The following is a 21780-nucleotide window of genomic DNA, read 5'->3' as shown; positions in this document are numbered from 1 at the left end:
CAGTGTTGCTTTTTTTTTTTAAGTTTATTTACTTATTTTTGAGAGAGAGAGAGTGTGTGAGGGGTAGGACGGGAAGAGAGAGGGAGAGAGAGAATCTCATGCAGGCTCTGCACCATCAGCACAGAGCCCAATGCGGGGCTCGAACTCACGAAACCATGAGATCATGACCTGAGCCGAAATCAAGAGTTGGATGCTTAACTGACTGAGTCACCCAGGCACCCTGCTTTTGTAATCAGAAAAAGGCTACTTTCATATGAATTATGAAACCTTGAAAAAATTACCTGGATAGAGAATACTTGCAGGAAGTCTTAGATTAATTAAATTAAAAAGAACAGGTAAATTAAAAAGAACAGGTTTTTCCTTTTAGGATGGTCTAATAACTGCTTTTATGCATGATTTAATTATATAATCAATGTACAGAACTCAGTAGTAATAGCTCAAAAAATAATTTACCTGTATTATTTCAAATAGGAAGATAAAACTAACAATATTACAATTGGATTTTCCATTTTTTTCTCTTTAAATTCTTTACCAGTCCAATCAACTAAAAATAAAGAGCATATACCTGAATAGAGCCAGATATAACTACTGTTTCTTACATACAATTTAAAAATCCCTACATTTTATTTAAAATCTAGACATAGTTTTGGTTTACTAAATTAGGCTGACTATCCTCAAACAGGGTGTAGTTATGTGGCCAGTATATCTAATAGTGACTTTTATCAGTTTCAGAGAATTCTGAACAGCTTTGGATTAATGTGTTTCTGGAATACCTGATAAAATAAACACAAATATTTAATAATTATGCTTAAAAGATAGGACCTGTAGTAAAGAACACCTCCCTTTACATTTTTGTTCCAGGTAAAAATGGTGCCAAGACATGGGATTGCAAACTAGAAAAAAAAGCAAATTTGGCTTCCTAGTACTTTACAGAATTTTCCACTTGATTGTATTTTCAAGAAATTTTTTAAATTAATTTATTTTTAAAATCTTTTATTGCTTAATTTACATCCAAATTAGCATATGGTGCAACAATGATTTCAGGAATGGATTCCTTAATGCCCCTTACCCATTTAGCCCATCCCCCCTCCCACAACCCCTCCAGTAACTCTCAGTTTGTTCTCTATACTTGAGTCTTTTGTCTCCCTCCCTGTTTTTATATTATTTTTGTTTCCCTTCCCTTATGTTCACCTGCTTTGTATCTTAAATTCCTCATATGAGTGAAGTCATATGATATTTGTCTTCTTCTGACTAATTTCACTTAGCTTAATACCTTCCAGTTCCAACCACATAGTGGCAAATGGCAAGATTTCATTCTTGTTGATTGACTACTAATACTCCATTGTATATATATACCACATCTTCTTTATCCATTCATCCATCAGTGAATATTTGGGCTCTTTCCATACTTTGGCTATTGTCAATAGTGCTGCTATAAACATTGGGGTGCATGTGCCCCTTCAAAACAGCACACCTGTGTCCCTTGGATAAATACCTAGTAGTGCAATTGCTGGGACATAGGGTAGTTCTATTTTTAACTTTTTGAGGAACCTCCACACTGTTTTTCAGAGTGACTGCACCAGTTTGCATTCCCACCAGCAGTGCAAAAGAGACCTTCTTTCTCTGCATCCTTGCCAACATCTGTTGTTGCCTGAGTTGTTAATGTGAGCCATTCTGACAGGTGTGAGGTGGTATCTCATTGTGGTTTTGATTTGTTTTTCCCTGATTGTGAGTGATGTTGAGCATTTTTTCATGTGTTGGTTGGCCATCTGGATGTCTTCTTGGGAGAGGTGTCTATTCATATCTTCTGCTCATTTCTTCACTGGATTATTTGTTTTTTGGGTGTTGAGTTTGGTAAGTTCTTTATGGATTTTGGATACTAACCCTTTATCTGATATGTCATTTACAAATATCTTCTCCCATTCCGTTAGTTGCCTTTTAGTTTTCCTGATTGTTTCCTAAGCTGTGCAAAAGCTTTTTATTTTGATGAGGTCCCAATGGTTCATTTTTGCTTTTGTTTCCCTTGCCTCCAGAGACGTGTCGAGTAAGAAGTTGCTGCGGCCGAGGTCAAAGAGGTTTTTGCCTGCTTTCTCCTCAAGGATTTTGATGGCTTCCTGTCTTAAATTTAGGTCTTTCATCCATTTTGAGTTTATTTTTGTGTATGGTGTAAGAAAGTGGTCCAGGTTCATTTTTCTGCATGTCGCTGTCCAGTTTCCCCAGAACCATTTGCTGAGGAGACTGTCTTTATTCCATTGGATATTCTTTCCTGCTTCATCAAAGATTAGTTGGCCACATGTTTGTGGGTCCATTTCTGGGTTCTCTATTCTGTTCCATTGATCTGTTTTTGTGCCACAAAATATTTTCTTTAATGTTTATTTTTGAGAGAGACAGAGCATGAGTGGGGGAGGGGCAGAGAGAGCGGGAGACACAGAATCTGAAGCAGGCTATAGGCTCTCAGCTGTCAGCACAGAGCCCAATGTGGGGCTCAAACTCACAAACCATGAGATCATGACCTAAGCTGAAGTTGGACACTTAACCAACTTAAACATCCAGGCGCCCCTCTATTTTCAAACACATTAATTTCATGGTGTCTTACTTTCAGTGGGCTTTGGTTTGAGAGGCCCACACTGGGATGGTGACTGATCAATGGATTGAGTTGGAGAACTCACCAAGTGGAATTTTTAAACTACTGCAGAATTGGCTTGATGCTGGTGTTAACCAGTGAGGACAGACTCTGAAACTAGATACGTTGTTAACACTGAGTTTTCATCCATTTCACAGCCATAGAGATGGGCAGCTCCATTCATGGCTTTTGGAAAGATTGTTGGTCTATCCAAAATTAGTTCATTAACAGATATGTAAATTTGCATCACCGTCTTTGATTTTAAGATTGAGATATAATTCACATAAAATTCATATTATTCACATAAAATTCACCCAAACTCACTGAAACTGTGAGATTCAGTTGTTTTTAGTATATTCACAAGGTTGTGACATCGTCACCACTAACTCCAGATCATTTTCATCACCCCAAAAAGAAAGTACACACCCATAAGCAGTCAGTCCCCATTACCCTCTCCCCCTAGCCCCTGGCAACCCTTAATCTACTTTGTTTCTATGAATTGGCTTATTCTGAACATTTCACATAGATGGAAGCATACAATATGTGGCCTTTTGTGTCTGTTTTTTGTCATGTTTTCAAGGTTTATTCACGCTGTAGCATGTGTGAGTACTTCATTCCTTCTCATGGCTGGTAATATTTCATCATATGAATACACCATATTGTATTCATCCATTCATTCATCGATGGGCATTTGAATTCTTTCTACTTTTTGACTGTTATGAATATAAACATTTGTGTACACACTTGTGTGTGGACATAAATTTTGAATTTTCTTAGGTACTTAGGTGTCACATTCTGGCTCATAGGGTAACTCAGGTTTAACCTTTTGAGGAACTGCCAATCTGTTTTCCAAAACAGATGAGTCATCATTGTACAGTTCATAATCTCCACCAACAATTAGGTTTCAGTTATTCCTTGTCCTTGGCAACCCTTGCCATTGTCCATCTTTTTGTTTATAGCCACCCTAGTGGGTGTGAAGTGGTATCTCATTGTGATTTTGATTTGCATTTCCCTAATGACTAATGATGTTGACTATACTTTCATGTGCTTATTGGACATTTAGATATTTTCTTTAGAGAAATGTTATTCTAATCCTTTACCTAATTAAAAAGATTTTTTTTAATATTTATTTTTGAGAGAGTGCACACAAACATGTGCACACACAGGGAGGAGTGGCAGAAAGAGGGAGACAGAGGTTCCAAAATGGGCTCCACACAGCAGAGAGCTTGATGTGGGGCTCAAACTCATGAACCAGGAGATCATGACCTGCACTGAAGTCTGACACTCAAATGACTGAGCTACCGATGTGCCTCATCCTGTACCTAATTTTTATTTGGAGTTCTTTTCTTTTAATTGTTGAGTTGTTAGACTTCTTTATATATACTGAATAGTAGGCCCTTATTGGATATACAGTTGGAAATAATTATTCCCATTCTGTGGTTTTTTTTTCACTTTTGTGATAGTGTCCTTTGAGGAACAAAAGTTATTAATCTTGATGAAGTATAACTTGTTTATTTTTTCTTTGTTTGCTTGTGCTTTTGGTGTCATATCTAAGAAATTTGATTTGTCCAACATCATGAAGATTTATACTTATGTTTTTTTCTAAGAGATTTTTTAAGTTTATTTTGAGAGAAAGAGAGAGAGAGAGGGAGAAAGAGAGAGGGAGAGAGAGAGGGAGAGAGAGAGAGAGAGATAGCACAGGCAGAGGAAGGAGAGAGAGAGAGAGAGAGAGAGAGAATCCCAGGCAGGCTGTGGACTGTCAGCACAGAGCCCAATCTGAGGCTCAAACTCATTAACCATGAGATCATGACCTGAGCTGGAATCAAGTGTGGGACACTCAACTGATTGAGCCACCCAGGTGCCCTTAAGAGTTTTTTATCTTATTACATTTAGGTCTTTAATCCCTTTGAGCTAATTTTTGCAGGTGGTATGAAGTAATGGTCCAGTTTAATTCTGTTGCATGTGGTTATCCAGTTGTTCTAGCACCATTTGTTAAAAAGATTATTCATTCCCTCATTACGTTGTCTTGGCACTCTTGTCAAAAATAAATTGACCATAAATGTAATAGTTTATTTGGATTCTCAATTTTATTCCATTGATGTACATGTCTATCTTTATGCCAGGATCACACAGTCTTAATTAATGTAGCTGTGTAGGAGGTTTTGAAATTGGGAAGTGTGTGTCCTACAAGTTTGTTCCTTTTTTCAATATTATTTTGGCTATTCTGGGTCTCTTGCATTTCCATATGAATTTTAGGATCGGCCTGTTCATTTCTGCAACAAATGCAGCTGGTATTTTGATAGGGATTTGCACTGAATCTGTAGATTAATTTGGGGAATATTGCAGTCTTAACAATATGGCGGTCTCCCAATCCATGAGCATAGCATTTCTTTACATTTATTCAGGTTTTTAATTTTTTCAGTGATGTTTTGCAGTTTTCAGTGGGTAAGTCTTGTGCTTCTTTTGTTAATTTGTTCTTAAGTATTTTATTCTTTTTAATGCTGTTGTAAATATAATTTAATTCCCTTTTTGGATTATTCATTGCATATGTATAAAAACTAACTTTCATATATTAATTCTGTATCCTGCAACCTTGTTGAAACTTTATTAGCTCTAATTGTGTGTGTGTGTGTGTGTGTGTGTGTGTGTATTCCTTATGATTTTCTATACACAAGATCATGTTATCTGAAAATATAGTTTTAATCCTTCTTAATATTTCTTCTTCTTGCCTATTGCCTGGGCTACAACCTCTAATACAAATTTGAATAGAGGTGGTAAGAGGGACATCTTTGTCTTGTTCCTGATATTAGGCTGAAAACTTACATTTTGCCACCAATATGATGTTAGCTATAGGTTTTTCATAGATGTCATTGATCAGGTTGAGGAAGTTCCCTTCTAGTTTTACTTTGTTAAACATCTTAATTTTAAAGCATTTGTCAAATATTAAACTTTTTCTGCATCTACTGAGATAATTATATTGTCTTTGTCCTTCATTCTAACCATGTAGTGCATTACATTATTTTCTTACAAGAGTTTATGAATAAATTGGTGTTAATTATCCTTCAAATATTTTATGGAATTCACCAGTGAAGATATATTCATTCTTAGACTTTTCTTTGTACAATCCTTTTTGGTTCCTAATTAGATCTCTTTTTTAGATAAATTTAATCTTTTTTTATTCTTGAGTCAGTTTGGGGGTTTGTGTCTTTTTACAAATTTCTTCATTTCATCTAAGTTCTCTAACTTGTTGGCATCTAAATTCCCTTATAATTCTTTTATTTTTAAAAGATTGGCAGTAACATTTCATTCCTGATTTTAGTAATTTGAGTCTTCTTTATTTTTTTCCTGGTGTAGCTAAGGGCATTTCTGTTTTGTGGATTTTTTTCTAAGAACCAACTTTTGTTCTTTTTATTCACTCATATATTGAAGTTTTGGTTTCAATTTTATTTATTATTTTTCCTGTTCTTTATTTCATTTATTTTGACTAAAATCTGTATTATTCCTTTGTTCTGCTTCCTTTAGGTTTAGTTTTTGTTTTGTTTTTTTTTCTAGTTCCTTGAGGTTGCAGGTTAGGTAATTGATCTAAGACCTTTATTTTGTAAACATAGACATTTATACCTATATATTACACTTTAAGTACTGCTTTAGCTGAATCCCATATATTTTGATATGTTGTGTCTTCATTTTCATTAATTTTAAGGAATTTTCTAATTTCCTTTGTAATTCCTTCTTTGATTCATCGGCTACATTAGGAATGTATTATTTAATATTCATGTATTTGTGAATTTCCCAAATTTCCTTCTGCTATTTATTTCTAATTACATTCCACTGTGGTCAGAGAACATACTTTGTATGATTTATAATCCTATTAAAAATATTAAGACTTGTTTAATGACCTAACATATGATTTACCCCAGGGAATGTTCCATGTGCACTTTAAAATAATGTGCATTTTGCTGTTATTGAGTATAATGTTCTATGGATGTCTGTGAGGTCTACCTGGCTTAAAGTATTGTTGAAGCCTTCTATTTGTTGACTTTCTGTCTAGTTATTCTATTACTGCAAGTGAGGCACTAAAGTCTCCAAATGTTATTATTGAATTGTCCATTTCTCCCTTCAATTCTATCAGTTCTTTATGTATTTGAAGCTCTGTTGTTAGGTATACATATGTGCATAATTACTTCTTGATGGATTGATCCTTTATCATTATGTAATTGTATTGGTCTCTAGTAACAATTTTTGCCTCAAAGTCTATTTTTTTTAATTAGAGATTTAATTTTTTTAATGTTCTTTTTAGAGAGAGAGAGGGGGGAGTGACAGAGAGAGAGAGAGAGAGAGCGTGTGCAAGAGGGGAGGGGCAGAGAGAGAGGGAGACACAGAATCTGAAGCAGGCTTCAGGCTCTGAGCTGTCAGCACAGAGCTCAACACAGGGCTTGAACTCATGAGCCATGAGATGGTGATCTGAGCCAAAATCAAGAGTCAGAAGCTTAACCAACTGACCCACTCAGGCGCCCCTCAAAGTCTATTTTGTCTGATATTAATATACCCACTCCAGCTTTTAGTTTGCACAGATCCTTTTCTATCCTTTTAATTTCAACCTAGTTGTGTCATTGACTGAAGTATGTCTCCTGTAGGCAGCATATAATTGATCATGATTTTTACCCATTCTGCCATCTCTGCTTTTTAACTGGAGTGCTTGATCCATTTACATCTCATGTAATTACTGATAATAGGATTTAATATGCCACTCTCCTATTTGTTTTCTGTATGTCTTATGTCTTTTTGTTCCTCTATTCCTCCATTTCTTCATTGTCTTCTATTGTGTTATTTTCTAGCGTACCATTTTAACTCTCTTGTTGTATCTTTTGCTATATATTCTTTAGCTATTTTCTTAGTGATTTCCCTGAGGATTATAGCTAACATCTTAATGTATAACAATCTAGTTTAGATTAATACCAACTTAATTTCAGTAGTATACAAAAATTTTGTTCCTGTGTAGGTTTGTTCCCTCCCCCTTCCTTTGTACTTGTAGTATCATACAAATTTTGTGTTTTTTCACTTTATGCCCATCAACAGATATATCTATATATGTATATTTGCAGAGATAGACATTTTTATATATTTGCAGTTGCCTCAAATCAGGTAAGATAAGGGGCACCTGGGTGGCTCAGTTGGTTAAGCATCCAACTCTTGGTTTTGGCTCAGGTCATGATCTCACAGTCATGGGACTGAGCCCCATATCCACACCCAGCATGGAGTCTGCTTGGGATTCTCTTTCTCCCTCTTTCTGCTCCTCCCCTGCTCTCACACTTTCTCTCTCTCTCTCTCAAAAAAAAAAAAAAAAAAAAAAAAAAGAGAGAGAGAGAGAGGAAAGAAAAAATCAGATAAGAGGAAAAGAGTTACAAACAAAAACTGCATTTTTGCTATATTTTATATTTACCCATGTAATTACCTTTATTCATGCTCTTTATTTCTTCATGTGGATTTGAGTTATTTTCTATTATCCTTTCATTTCAGCCAGAAGGGCCCTGTTTATTTATTTTTTTTGTAGAGCAGCCTTGCTAATGATGAATTCTTTTTGTTTATCTGGAAATGTCCTACTTTATCCTTCATTTCTTAAAGATAGTTTTGTTGGATATAGAATTGTTTAACAGTCATTTACTTTAGCACTTTATGTCATCCCACTGCCTTCTGGCCTCTGTGATTTCTGATGAGAATCCCATACACACAAGTAGCTTCTCTCTTGCTGCTTTTGAGATTCTTTCCTTGTCTTTATCTTTTGACAGTGTGATTGTATGTCCAGGCATGGACCTCTTTATGAAAAAAAAATTATATTTATTTTTGAAAGAGAAAGCGACAAGAGGGTGAGCAGAGAGGAAGGCACAGAATCTAAAGCACACTTCAGGTTCTGAGCTGTCAGCACAGAGCCCAACATGGGGCTCTAACTCATGAACCAGAAGATCATGACCTGAGCCAAAGTGGGACACTTAACAAACTTAGTCATCCAGGTGTCCCAGGAATGGGTGTCTTGAGTTTATCCTACTTGGCACTCACTGTGTTTCTTGGGTATGTAAATTAATGTTTTTCACCCAATTTTGAAGTCTTTAGTCATTATTCTTTCAAATATTCTTTGTCTTTCTCTTCTCCCCTAATAGGACTCCCTAAATTATACATGTTGGCACATTTGATGGTATCCCATGGGCCTCTGAGATTCTCTCATTTTTCATTTTTTCTTCTGTTCCTCACACTGGATAATCTCAACTGACCTATATTCAAGTATGCTGATTCTTTCTTCTGCCTGCTCAAATCTGATGCTGAGCACCTTTCAGGGATTTTTCATTTCACTTATTGTATCTCAATGCCAGAATTTATATGTGGTTCTATTTTATAATTTCTTTTTATTGATACTTTGCATTTGGTGAGACATTTACATACTTGAGTTACTTAAACATATTTAAAATAGCTGGTTTAAAGTTTTTGTTTATAAAGTCCAATGTCTGGACTTCCTCAGGTATAGTTTATTCACTTTTTCTCCTGTGTATGAGACATGCTTTCTTGTTTCTTTGCATGTCTCATAGTTTTTTGAGGAAAACTCTATATTTTAAATAATAATGGGGAACTCTGAAAATTAGATTTGCTTACCCTTTGCCAAAGGTTTGATGTAGTTGCTGGGTTTTGTTTGTATAGGGACTCATTTCTGTAAGGTCTCTACTCTTTGTAATGATGGTCACTTACATTTCACTCAGGTGGTTTTGTGGTAAGCTAATGATTGGAACCTGAAACCAATAATTCTCCTAATGTCTGTTGAGGGCTTCCTGTGCATGTTGGGACACACTTCAACATTAAACGAGGAACTCTGACTTAGGCTTCACCTTCTGCTTGTGCAGGCCCTCAGTCAACCTAAGGTGAGAATGTAGGATGTTTTCGGGTCTTTCCTGAGGCTTAAAATCCTTGGTGTGTGTAAAGCCCCAGGCGTGAGCATTACCATCGGAATTCCCAGGAATATCAGAGCTTCTCAAAAGTGCTACAAATACCTCATTCTTCAGCTTTTCCTTTTAAGTTTTTGGTGAGCCTATTGTTTGCTCCAATGGTTATCCATTGCTTCAGGCAGCCACAACTGGCTCTGATTTTTTTTTTTTTTTTTTTAATAAATGTCCCTGTGGAAAAGGCTTTTCACACCCAGCAAGCTCTGATCAGGCAAAATAAAGACAATCTTGCAAATGAGATCTTCCAGGGAATCACCAGACAAGTTAAATAATGACAATTCTCTAGGAATACGGCTTTGAAGGAGTTCCAACCCCATTCTGTCCCCTCCAGTGGCTTCTACACAAGTGCTTCTACCTTGATTGTAGATTGTTGGTTTTCCAGTTGGGGTGGGGGATGGGGATAGAAATAGGGCAAACTAGAATGCTACAAAGCTTACTGTTCTTTCTGATATTCAGCTTTTTCTCTTGAATAAATATTCCTTGGATTGCTGTAAACCTTTGGTTAATATCCAGAGTTCTGAAAAAAAGTTGATTCTGACATGTTTTGACAATTTTCTTCTTGCTTTTATGGAAGGGAGAATTTTTGGAGGTCCTTACTCCATCATTTTTGCTGGCTCAAAGTATTTAATGCTCTTTTATTTTTAACAAAATGAATCTGGCTAAAACAATGAAGCTACCATCATCAACATTTCTAGGCATCTGCATGATTGAAGCTCAACTATTCTATAAACAGAAATAGCTATAAGAACAACCAAACTGGATACAATATAAGTTTTAGAAAATGTCCACTGTCCAAGTGAATGTTGCCATAGTTTTTCAGTAGACAGACTCAGAGTTTTAAAAAATCTTTTCATTGTACAAAAAAAAAAAAAAAAAAAAGGAGGGAAGGAAAATAGATCGATCGATTGATCAAGGATTTCTAGTCTCCAGAACATTTTGAGAAGCAAAACCTGGTAACTCTTGAACACAGGTAGAAAGGATAATCCACACTCTACTGTAAGGTGAATGGAAAAAAAGCTGGCCAACCCTTCCAAGTTTCTTAATTACATATAGAAATGATCTTCACACGCTCTACCTTCTGCCCAGCCACCACACTGGGCAACCAGTACTTTTCTGTCTCCAAACAACAAGGAACCATATAGTCATGCTTCAAAGAGAACATCTTAGCCTGTGAAGCAATCTCTTTTCCTGAGTAAGGATAACAGTCACTGACCTATGATCAATCCCATTTTTAGAGACACTTGTGTTTCATCCAGATCTATTAGCTGATGACACGGGGAGGTACCTTCTGGGTAGGGGCAGTGAGACTTGGATGATTTGTACACAGACACAGAGCTAATTTCCAAAAATATGGCATTTATAAAAAAAATTTCCCCTGTTTAGGAGAAGGCAAAATATTCACTGAATTCCTGGTAAAAATGTAGGAAAGCCTCATTAGGAGGAAGCAGGAGTCAGTGGAAACCACAAAAATAAAGACATAGTAAAATGGCCAGGGTTATGTAAGGATACATTTTAAAATAAGATTCCTAAAAAGAGAGTGCTTACAAGTCTGTGAAATGAATTTACATTTCAATATTTAATTACATCAGGTTGCATTAGTGTTGGCCCAGTTAGGAATCCATGTTCATAAATCATCTGAATGAAAATGTTTTGATTTCTGAAGTAATGCATCATGTTTAAGCTTTCTGCAGTAAAGATAAAAAAAAGGCCTGATTTTTCAATCCAGGAAACAGAAACCTAATTTCACTATTAATAATCTTTTAAATTGGCTTTGAAAGTTCCCAGAGATTATTCAGTAGGTATATATTTCAGGGAAAGATATGTGCAATGCCTCAGTAAGCCAAGTGATGCTGAAGGCTTTTTTTGTAACTGTAAACAATTGTAATTTGTTCTGTTAAATATGGAAGAGAAGTGAGATGTACACTGAACTAGTGAGACAAGTCAGTTGTGAAAGGTTTTAGTGATCGTGAAGTACGTGGACCAAGATATTTAATGTATACCTCACTTTTCTGGAAGAGAAGGGCTAAGTAACAAAAGAGGTCATCTTTCTTCTCTGTTCATCGGAGTGCATCCTCCAGCAGCCAGGGCTCTTTTGTGTACTGATCATTTTTGAAAGTTTTAAAATGTGCTCAAAATATAGATTTTATTCACTGAAGATGCAATATTTTGTCTGTGCAACGTTATATAAGCAAGGATTTTGGTATGATCACAATTAGGCATTTTGAAGAACACTGATAGGATAAGCCACTTAAAATGGACTCCCTTTGCACTAGGTCATAAGAAGGCCTCTGCCCAACAGGGTACCCTAGATTTAAAAATTTACCATTAACCACGTATCAGATGCTGAGGTAAACTTCCCTGAACAGACTGCATTTTTCAAGTAAGTCACTTTTCTTTTTTGCATTATTATAATTGTATCAAGTATCTACCTAGTATAACTATTGCTTAAGAAAACACATATACTGTAGAATAACCGTAGAATTTTCTGCAAAGCTCTGGACTCAATTCAAATACGTAGCATATGGGCAAATTTTCTCCAGTCTGCAACATTCCTTTATAGTATCAAAGGGTTAAGAATGACATCAGTGAATCCAGCACAAAAATTTTCATGATGAAAAGCACCATGGAGGCCAGATTGTAAGTTCCATTGCTCATCAATTAAACTAGGTGCTGCACCGGGGATTAAGATTGAGCCTGCCCTAGAAGGTTGTCTGCCTAGCCTACTGCTGCTATTGAAAGCGCACGATTCACAATGGCAACAGAGAGGAGGCTTGGATTGTAAGTGTCTTTGTCAAATTTCAAACAACTTAAGACAAAGGTATTACATATCCTTAACTCAACAAGAAACCTGAATATCAGGTTAGCACATTTCTCGGCTCCATTTGAAGACACAGGATTATAGAGGGTGACACCGAAAGATGCTGCAATGTATTTACCGTCGCTAACATGATAGAGGCAGCAGCCACTTAGGCCTGAATCACATTTGTGAAGTTTCATGCCACATTTTTTAGCTGCCAACTTATGTACATGTAGGGGTTACGCTAAAGCTTCAATTATTCCAGAGGATGAAAGAAGTGTTATATTTTGATACAGATCTTCAGTTCCTATTATACTAAAAGCCTTTGAAATGTGAAGGCTGAACAGGCCAACTTATGAAAGGGACAAGAGGAAGTAGGAACAGTGGAAATGCAGTTGGAACGCACGGGAATGTTCTGTCTTCACCATTCTACGTGGATAGTCTGCTTTCCGGGCAGCAGGTGGTGTGACTGTGAAAAGATCACACATTCGTCAGGAACCGTGTAGGATTTTTAGCACTGTTAGAGCCTAGCATTACAGATTTAGGGCAGCTAATAAGATTCCAGAAACCAAGTTTTTGACAAGTCTGAAATTTTTTGAAAATAATTTTCCTACCAAGGAAATCTTGGTTGTTCCCCTTTTAGTTCTGTGTTAGAGAAGACTCTGTATAATTAAAATTAAAAAAGAATCGCTTCGCAGCAACCAGATGAACATCTGGCAGCAAAGCAACATAAAAATGCTATCCTTTCAAAGGAAGAGCAAGTATGTGGCTCCTCCATTAAGAGCATTTCTTCTGTCAGAATATAATCTCACAGACTTGCCATGTATGGTCTTTTTTTTTAAAAGTCCAAGGCTGAATTTGGACTTGCTTTTCCTGTATTTTCTCAGTGGTATCTGGACAATAGCATGTTAACTACAGAAGAAATCTAGGGTCAAAATGAAGATAATCTAACGCACCAGGTACTTAAACAAATGTGCACAGGTTGTGCTTGGAATCACTTTGCTAAAAACCGGGAGTAGGAATTTTCCACATGTAACGAAAATATTTCAAAGTCAATATAAATTTAATCCTAAACCCATCTAACAAGTAACCATGGAGGACCTATTTTGATGTGTTTTATCTTCCCCTTTCTCATTAGCCAGGAAATGTTTATGTCTAGAAAGAAGAGAACATCTTTTGAAGCCTCAATTATTCCTCAGACTCTTCTCATATTAAAAAAAACCCAAAAAACCAAAAAGCTTCTTAGGAAATAAAAAATTTCAAAAATCATTTTTCTCTAAATAGTCTTTCAAAATATGAGGGTATTTCATTTATGATGTACATTTTTAGGTTTAAAAACCCTCACGAAAGTCTCTTAATGTGTTGCAAGACTTATAAACAGGGTTGTAACTTTCCAGAGGGTGTATGCTGGGACCCTGGCAGGGCCTTCACTGAAGTCTAAACTTCGCTGCCAACTCAGGCACTTCCCCCTCCACCCCCAGCCCCCCCAGCCCCCCCCGCCCCCCACCCCCTCCGCTGCCCGATATTCAATATTCTGGAGGCCATTGGAGTTTGCTGGACTCCGGTAAAGATCTGGGAGAATAATCTGTGGGGAAATAATCCTCTGGGTAAAGAAAGAGAGGAGATTAAAAGTATCCTTGAAGGTATATGTGTTCAAAAGTTAATCTGGCTGTATTATCAAATCAGAGAGTTCTTCAGGGAACTGAAACTTGCTTTGAGGATTTGGGGAGGCACATCACACTACATAGTTTGCTTATGAGACATACTCACATAAAAAGAAAAACACAGAAGACAAGGGGTCCTTAATTTGGGGGAGGATCTATTCCAACTTGGGGTGGGGGAAGGGTGAAGGCATTTCAGCTCTGAGCTCAATCGGGACATTTCCAGAGAGTTCTTGCAGTCCCCCGCATTTGACAGGACAGGATGTAGGGGCCTGTTCCGCCAGGCTGGACCGTCCCGTCCCTCTGCCATACAAACAGTGTGCGATACACAGGCAACTGCAGTGTCAAGCTGGCAAAACTCCTGAGGCTCTCGAGTGTTTATCAACTCAGTAGGTCAAATGTCTGCAGACACTGGGCGGAGCAGCAGTAAGCCACAAAACTAACTGTTGTCCTCCTGGAAGGGGAAAAAAGGGAGAGAACACTGTGAGTTCCAGATGAAAGTCTCAGGATTCTTTCCATGAGAGGCAGTCTTTTTCTTGGTTAAAGTAAAGGATTAAGGCATGGCCCGGCCCCCCAAAAGTACACAACAGAAATGTAAATTTCCTTTTAAAACTGAGCACTGGAATCAGGTGAGGTATGCGCGTGCTCATTCTTTTACCAGTTTTCAAATGACATAATATCCCCCAACTTAGCAGCTGAGGGAAAAGAAGCTTTTTCCATGTTACGGTCTGAATTCCGCTTCTGAGGGCCAACAAAACAGTAACAGAATTTGAAATGCATTATTAAAAATCACGTAACAGAAAACATCACCAAATTTAGCTAGAACGCTTAATATTGAAGAACTTGTAAGAATGTGGTTTTAAGGACTTTATCCCACAAATGTATTCACACAGATTGTTTGTAGAGGTAATTTCAGAATCTGAGTAAGAGAGTTTGGGGGTCTTCTTCCCACAAAGCAGAGGAATCCCATCTCAAACTCCCATCGGCACCTTTCCACACGGAGTCACGAGCCCTCTGACCCACTCTGGACCTCTCCAGCTATGAGAGGCCTGCTTTTCCCACCAGAAGTGCTATCCTCCTGTGAGGAGAGAATAATTTACTGTTGTTTCCACAGGATCCCCTGTGTTGACTGTCTTCTGGGTCTCTACCCTTTAATCCAGGCTTTGCCTTTCTCTGGCCCACAAAGGTCATATATCCAGACCTTGTCACCAAAGCTGCCTGATGGCTGGTTTTTGACTAGATTAGGCCAGTGGAGGCATAGCAGGAGGATTTAGGGCAGTTGAATATTTCTTTCTTTACTTCTTTTTAAAAGCCTAGTTAGGGGCGCCTGGGTGGTGCAGTCGGTTAAGGGTCCGACTTCAGCCAGGTCACGATCTCACGGTCCAGGAGTTCGAGCCCCGCGTCAGGCTCTGGGCTGATGGCTCGGAGCCTGGAGCCTGTTTCCGATTCTGTGTCTCCCTCTCTCTCTGCCCCTCCCCCGTTCATGCTCGGTCTCTCTCTGTCCCAAAACTAAACGTTGAAAAAAAAAAAAGCCTAGTTAATTGAGGTATATTAACATATAATAAAATTTACCTGTTTTAAGTATACAGTTGAATGAGATTTGAAAACTAAACAATTAGTTAACTAACACCAAAATCATGATATATTTATCTCCGGAAATTCTTTGTCTTCATTTGCAGCTGAGAGCCACCCCCCTCCTCAACCTGCTCCCCACCAAGTCTCTGGCAACCACCGGTCATTTTGTTTCTCTGTGGGTTTTTGATTCATTTTCCCCTGGGCTCTGACAGTCTTCCAAAAGAAGCTTTGCTACCATTTCATCTTCATTGATTAATGCCTCCAAGGCAAAGCTAGACCCACCTCTGTAGATTCTTTTGTCTTATATTTCTGGATCAATCCTGGATTCCCTTACCAACTGGCTGCCAGCTAGGTTTGGCTGATGGGAGGATAGAGCTCCCCTTCTTGTATGGCTCTGGTAACACTTCAACACTGCCGGGTAGCACCAACTCTGCCTCAGCTTTCACTTCCTGCTTGCAAGGAGCCTCAAAATCAGCCAGAGGGGAGAGCTCAGGGCCTTCCCGGGTCTTTCCTGAGCATGTTCACATCCCTATGCATGCATGTGGCCATACAGCCTTCCAGAAATTTGTTAGTGCTTTTTAAATAAAGCCCCCACAGAAACCTTATTCCCTCTACTTCCCTTTTTCACTTTGTGGTTAGTCTATCATTGGCCCCATACTGCCTCAGGCAGCTGTGACGGTTAAGCAGTTGCCTGTAATTGGTTTGACAGCTTTTGATAAACACTCTCAGAGAAGAGGCTTTTTGCATTGGTGGGCTCTGAGATCAAATAAAGATAGCCTGGCAAGTGGGGTCTATCAGTGAACCACCAAGTAGGACAGTGACAATGCTCTGGCATTGGACCTTTGAAGAAGCTCCTTGTACCCCTTTCCAGTTGCTGCTAGAATGCTGGTTTTACCTATGATTGCAGATTCTTGATTTTCAAGGTTATAAATTACAAGATAGGGTTATGATGGGTTATTATATTGCAAAGGTCTATGTTCTTACTGAGCATCAGTTGCTTTTCTTAAGTAAATAATCATCAGATGTAAGCCTTTTGTTAATTTCCAGAGTTCTGAAAATTTTGATTGTGACCATTTTTGCCAGTTACCTTTTTGCTTTTGTGGAAAGGTTGGGTATTTGTACCCCACTCCATCTACCTGTCTGACTAGAGCTTCTATTGGGCAGCCCCTCTGTTGGCTTTGGTTCTCAGCAGCCTCTAGATCCCCTAGTCCTTCAGGCCAAAGGATAAGATGGCAAAGCTTCCTACTGTTCTAAGTTTCCAGGTGCTTTATCATCCTTCTGGGTGCTCTGAACCCTGCTTCAGCTCCTGCAAATAGGCCTTCTCCATTCACTTTTCTCCAAAATCCCAGCTAATGTGTGTGTTCTAGCCAGTTCCCCAACCGATTTAGTAAGTGTTACAAGGAGGGGTGTAAGGAAATAGTCCATCCAGGTGGAATTCTGGAATTGAGTTGGTAAGTGCATGTAGGGCGTTCTTGCTAGGGAAAAATGGGGTACTGCTAAAGTGCAGTATGGTTTGACATCATGAGTACTCAAAGTATCACTTAAACAGACTGCCAAGGGAGGGTAAGGCACTGGGAAGTCAATGGCTGAGGCCCTTGATTGCTATGGCATCACAGTGAATTCAGAGATTGTGGAGCAAGATGGCTTCTTCCGACTGCTAAAGAGATTATCACTCACAGGCCCTCATCTCCATTCCTACCCCCAATTAAGCTTCGTGCCTTGAAGTCTCCACTCACGGCATAGGGGGAGAATCTACATTTCTGCAGTGGTCCTAAAGGAGTTCTTATTCCATGAAACTATAGGAGGGGCACGTCTGAAGCCTGAATGTACAGGTTGCAAAGTCACATGCCAGGTACAAGTACATTTATGTGGAGTCTCTTAAGGTAAAGGTACTGGCTGGGAAGGGGTAGGACCCTGACACTTGAAATGGAAACCTCTGTAGAGACACAAAGCTAAGAACCTTGAACCTCTGATATCTCTAAACATTTCTTCACATCAGAAACAGCCTTTTTTACCTTCTAAGACAATGAGAATTTCCTTCCATAAAAAATATGGCACTGACTTCATCTGGGGTAGTTACCTAAAAAGGAAGTCCCTATTGTCTTCAGGACCCACTACCATCAATGGTCATGGTCTTTAGGGCCATAAGGGGTGTCAAATCCCAGCACGATCCGGAAAATTAATTGCAAGGCCTGCTACTGGGAAAGAGAACGTACATGAAGAAGTTGCAGGATCTTGCCAAAGTTTATGAGCAGGAACCTGGACACCAAGCATGTACATGGATTCTAAGTAAATCAGCCAGCAGGACTAAATCTAAGGTTGGATCAGGCCAATGAGGGTGTTCACATATGCCTCAGGATTTAACGTGTTAGCCTGAGCCCCTGTAATGGGTGATAAAAGTTCTGAGTCACTACTTGATTTCAGCTCAGGTCATGGTGTCGTGGTTCATGGGTTCCAGCCCTGCATTGGCTCCACACTGACAGGGTGGAGCCTGCTTCTGATTCTCTCTCTCCATCTCTCTCTGCCCCGCCCCAACTCATGCTCGCACTCTCTCTCAAAAATAAATAAACCTTAAAAAAAAAAAAAAGAAGAAGTTCTGAGTCAGTAATGCCTATAGTCAAGGAGACAGGGTGGAAACCCACTGCACAGTCTGGAGGGAAGAGATCGTAGGTTTAGAGAAACTGGAACTCTAAAGTAAATCCCATGTGGTGCCCCTTGCTCAGCCACCTCCTGAAAACCTGTGGGAGCGCCAGAAGGCATTCCTTTCACCAAGACATTACAGTTTGTATTGATGAGGGGAATACAAACTGGAAGTAGCAAGCACACGTGATACTTAATATGACACATGTACTAGAGGTGAGACAGAAATCCTCCAGGAGGTCAGGTGTCTACTGCATTGGTAAAGTTTCAGAAGACTTACATCTGGAACTACACTATGAAGTAATAGATACTCCCTGTGGGTCCCTTTGGATTTTAGTGACAAAATATATTTGGTTGGGGACTTTTGGTTCCGCCAAGATAGAACAGTCCAGTCCTTCTGGATCCATCCTCTTACAATTAAAGCACAACAAACTGTCCATAACACAACAAACAAGCATAGGAAGACTCTAAAAGATAGACTGAAGGTAGACAGTCTATGGACCTTGGGACTTGAGGGGCAACATGGCAGCAGTGGGTTTCCTAGGTTTTCTTACTGATTCCCATATAGCTAGATAGGATGCTCGTAGAAACCCAGAACCACCAACAGGCATAGGTTTAAAAAAAAAAAATGTCAAGAAAAGCTTGTTTCCCCTAGCCAAAGGACTGGGGCAGAGAAATCTACAGAGGAAGAAAGTAAGTGGTTGCTTCATGCTGGGTATGGGGGAGTACAGACGTGACAGCCAAAAGGTACAAGGTTTCTTGTAGGATAAGAAAAATGTTCTAAAAATGACTGTGGTGCTAGCTGCACATATCCATGAATATAGTAAAATCCACACTGAATTGTACACTTTAAACAGGCAAATTTTATGATATGTGAATCATCTCATTAGTCTTAAAAATAACAGCACTGAAAGGAGAAATAGACAAATCCACAATTAGAGGGGATACTTCACCATCTTGCTTTCAGCAAATGACAGAGCTACTAGGCAGACAATCAGCAAAAGTACAGAAAAACCAAACAACTCAACTGACCAAAGAATCTAATTGAGGTATATAGAACATTCCACCCAAAAACAGAATACTCTCCCCTTCCACCACCAAATGTCCATGGATAGACAGTATCCTTAACTATAAAACACACCTCAACAAATTTGAAAATAACTGTAATGTACAGAGGACACATGTAGTTTCATCTCTGGTAAGTAGCCTAGAAGTCGTCACTCCTAGGCATACAAGAACAAGCTGAATAAACTGAAAACCAACAACTTTTCTTCTGGCCACCAGGGGACTGAGGGTGTAGGGTAAAGAGCAACCTCAGAGTCTGGAGAGATGGATGAATCTGGAGAGTCACACCTGGATTTGCTCGCCTGGACAGAAGACATTAGAACTTCTGGAGGCTGAGCGCAGGCTAGCCTGAGAATCATATAATGCTGGGGCTGCAATCTTAGGATTGTCACACATATTCTTGGGTTTTACCTACAGAAATTCTATAGGCTGTCATATAAAAATTAAAAAAAAAAAATCCCCTTGTAACTCAGTCAAGAGCAGGAAAGAAGTAGTTTTCATGTGTCACACCCAGAACATTGTCGAGAACAAAGGACTGCTTTCCAGAGGAAAAGAGTTTACCAGAACTTTATCCTAGCTTGGGAAGGGCACTGTTGCCATTCCAGCCCCCTCTAGCCTGCCCATACCACCTCACTGGAAAAAACAAGCTATGAGACATAAGAAAAACTTGTTAAAGTCATAGCCTAGAAATACAGGCCCACTATAATACTTAGATATAATCATAAAATTTCAGAACACTTTCCTCTCTCACACCATACCACGAGAGTAACTGGTTTCCAGCATAAGAATAGGGGCCCTGGGTGGCTTAGTTGGTTGAGCATCTGACTCTTGACTTCAGCTCAGGTCATGATCCCAGGGTCGTGGGATTGAGCCCTGTGTCAGAGCTGAGCTCCATGCTCAGTGTGGAGCCTGCTTGAGATTCTTGCTCTCTCCCTCTGCCCCTCTCCCTGAATCGTACTTGCTCTCTCAAATAAATAAAAAAAAAAAAAATTAAAAAGAACAGTGGATTACAGATAAAACAGCTTCAAGATGCTGACTCTCTTAAGAGTACACAGGGAAGGGGCGCCTGGGTGGCGCAGTCGGTTAAGCGTCCGACTTCAGCCAGGTCAGGATCTTGCGGTCTGTGAGTTCGAGCCCCGCGTCGGGCTCTGGGCTGATGGCTCGGAGCCTGGAGCCTGTTTCCAATTCTGTGTCTCCCTCTCTCTCTGCCCCTCCCCCGTTCATGCTCTGTCTCTCTCTGTCCCAAAAAATAAATAAAAAACTTAAAAAAAAAAAAAAAGAGTACACAGGGAAGTCCAATGTCAAGTTAGGAGACTAAAACAAGCAAACTAGGAATTTGAATTTGAAGCCTCTGATGTCTACAACCATAGCAAATATTAGACACAGCCCAACTCCCAGCCAGATTAACATAAAATCTCATGCTAAATGCCTACTTACCTCAGTTCTTTTTTACCTAATACAATATGTCTGACAAAAAATTAGAAGACATAAGGCAAGAAAAAGCACATGTTGAAGAGACAAACAGAACATCAGAACCAGAGCCAGATATGACAAAGATGTTGGAATTTTCAGAGAATTTTAAAAAATAGAAAAGAAAATCTAAAATCTGTGGGACAATTTCTAAAGGTGCAAGATATGCATAATTAGAATACCAGAAGGACAAGGAGAGAAAGGTAAAGAAATATTTGAAGTGATAATGGTTAAGAAGTTTACAAAATTAGTAACAGATCCAGTAGTGTAAGAGCACCAAGCAGGATAAATATCAAAAACAGAACAAAACAACCCCCAAAAGACACACAGGCATGTCATACTCAAACTAGAAAAAAAGAATAAGAAAATTTTCAAAAGAGCCAGAGTGGGAAAAGACTCTTACCTATAGAAGAACAAGCATATGAACTACAGTGGACATATTAGAAAGCAAGCAAGCAAGAAAAGAGCGGAGGAAAATATTTAGTGTGCTCAAAGAAGAAAAAATCACTGACTTAGAATTCTATATACCCAGTAAAATTATCCTTCAAAAGTAAAGGAGAATAAAGATTTTTTCAGACAAACTGATAACTGAGGAAAATTCATTGCCAGGAGGAAAACAACAGAACTCAGATCTAAATAAAAACAGGAAGGCTGCTGGAGAAGGCATGAATAAAGGTAAAGTAAAATAGTTTTCTAATTTTCAATTGAACTAAAGTATAACTTGCTTAAAGTAATGAAGGTAGCAATGTAGTGTGTGACTACAACAGATGGATGTTGACCCGAAGGGCAGCAATTCTGTAAGGGATGACAGGGAGGAATGTGGGATATTCTGTCACAAGACACCTTTATTACACATTGAGTAATATAGAGTCATTTGAAGATGGACTTAAATTAGTGAAAAAAATACATATTGTAAACTCTAAGGAAACCATTACACATTTTGAAAAAGGACTATAATGGGTA

The 21780-nt window shown here is 38.7% G+C and overlaps 1 protein-coding gene across 3 annotated transcripts in view; it reads right to left on the bottom strand.

Annotated features, from left to right (window-relative positions):
* Window positions 1–14205: 14205 nt before the first annotated feature.
* LRRC28 (leucine rich repeat containing 28) overlaps window positions 14206–21780 on the bottom strand; it is a 153839-nt gene continuing 146264 nt past the window's right edge. For all 3 annotated transcript variants that reach the window (XM_043554785.1, XM_043554787.1, XM_043554786.1), the window contains one exon: window positions 14206–14521. In XM_043554785.1, the coding sequence (XP_043410720.1) occupies window positions 14449–14521 (73 nt within the window). In that variant the 3' untranslated portion in view covers window positions 14206–14448. The remainder of the gene's footprint in view (window positions 14522–21780) is intronic.

Source organism: Prionailurus bengalensis, chromosome B3, assembly GCF_016509475.1.
Source record: "Prionailurus bengalensis isolate Pbe53 chromosome B3, Fcat_Pben_1.1_paternal_pri, whole genome shotgun sequence".
In the NCBI taxonomy this organism is placed as follows: domain Eukaryota; kingdom Metazoa; phylum Chordata; class Mammalia; order Carnivora; family Felidae; genus Prionailurus; species Prionailurus bengalensis.
This window is presented reverse-complemented; position numbering and strand designations above follow the sequence as displayed.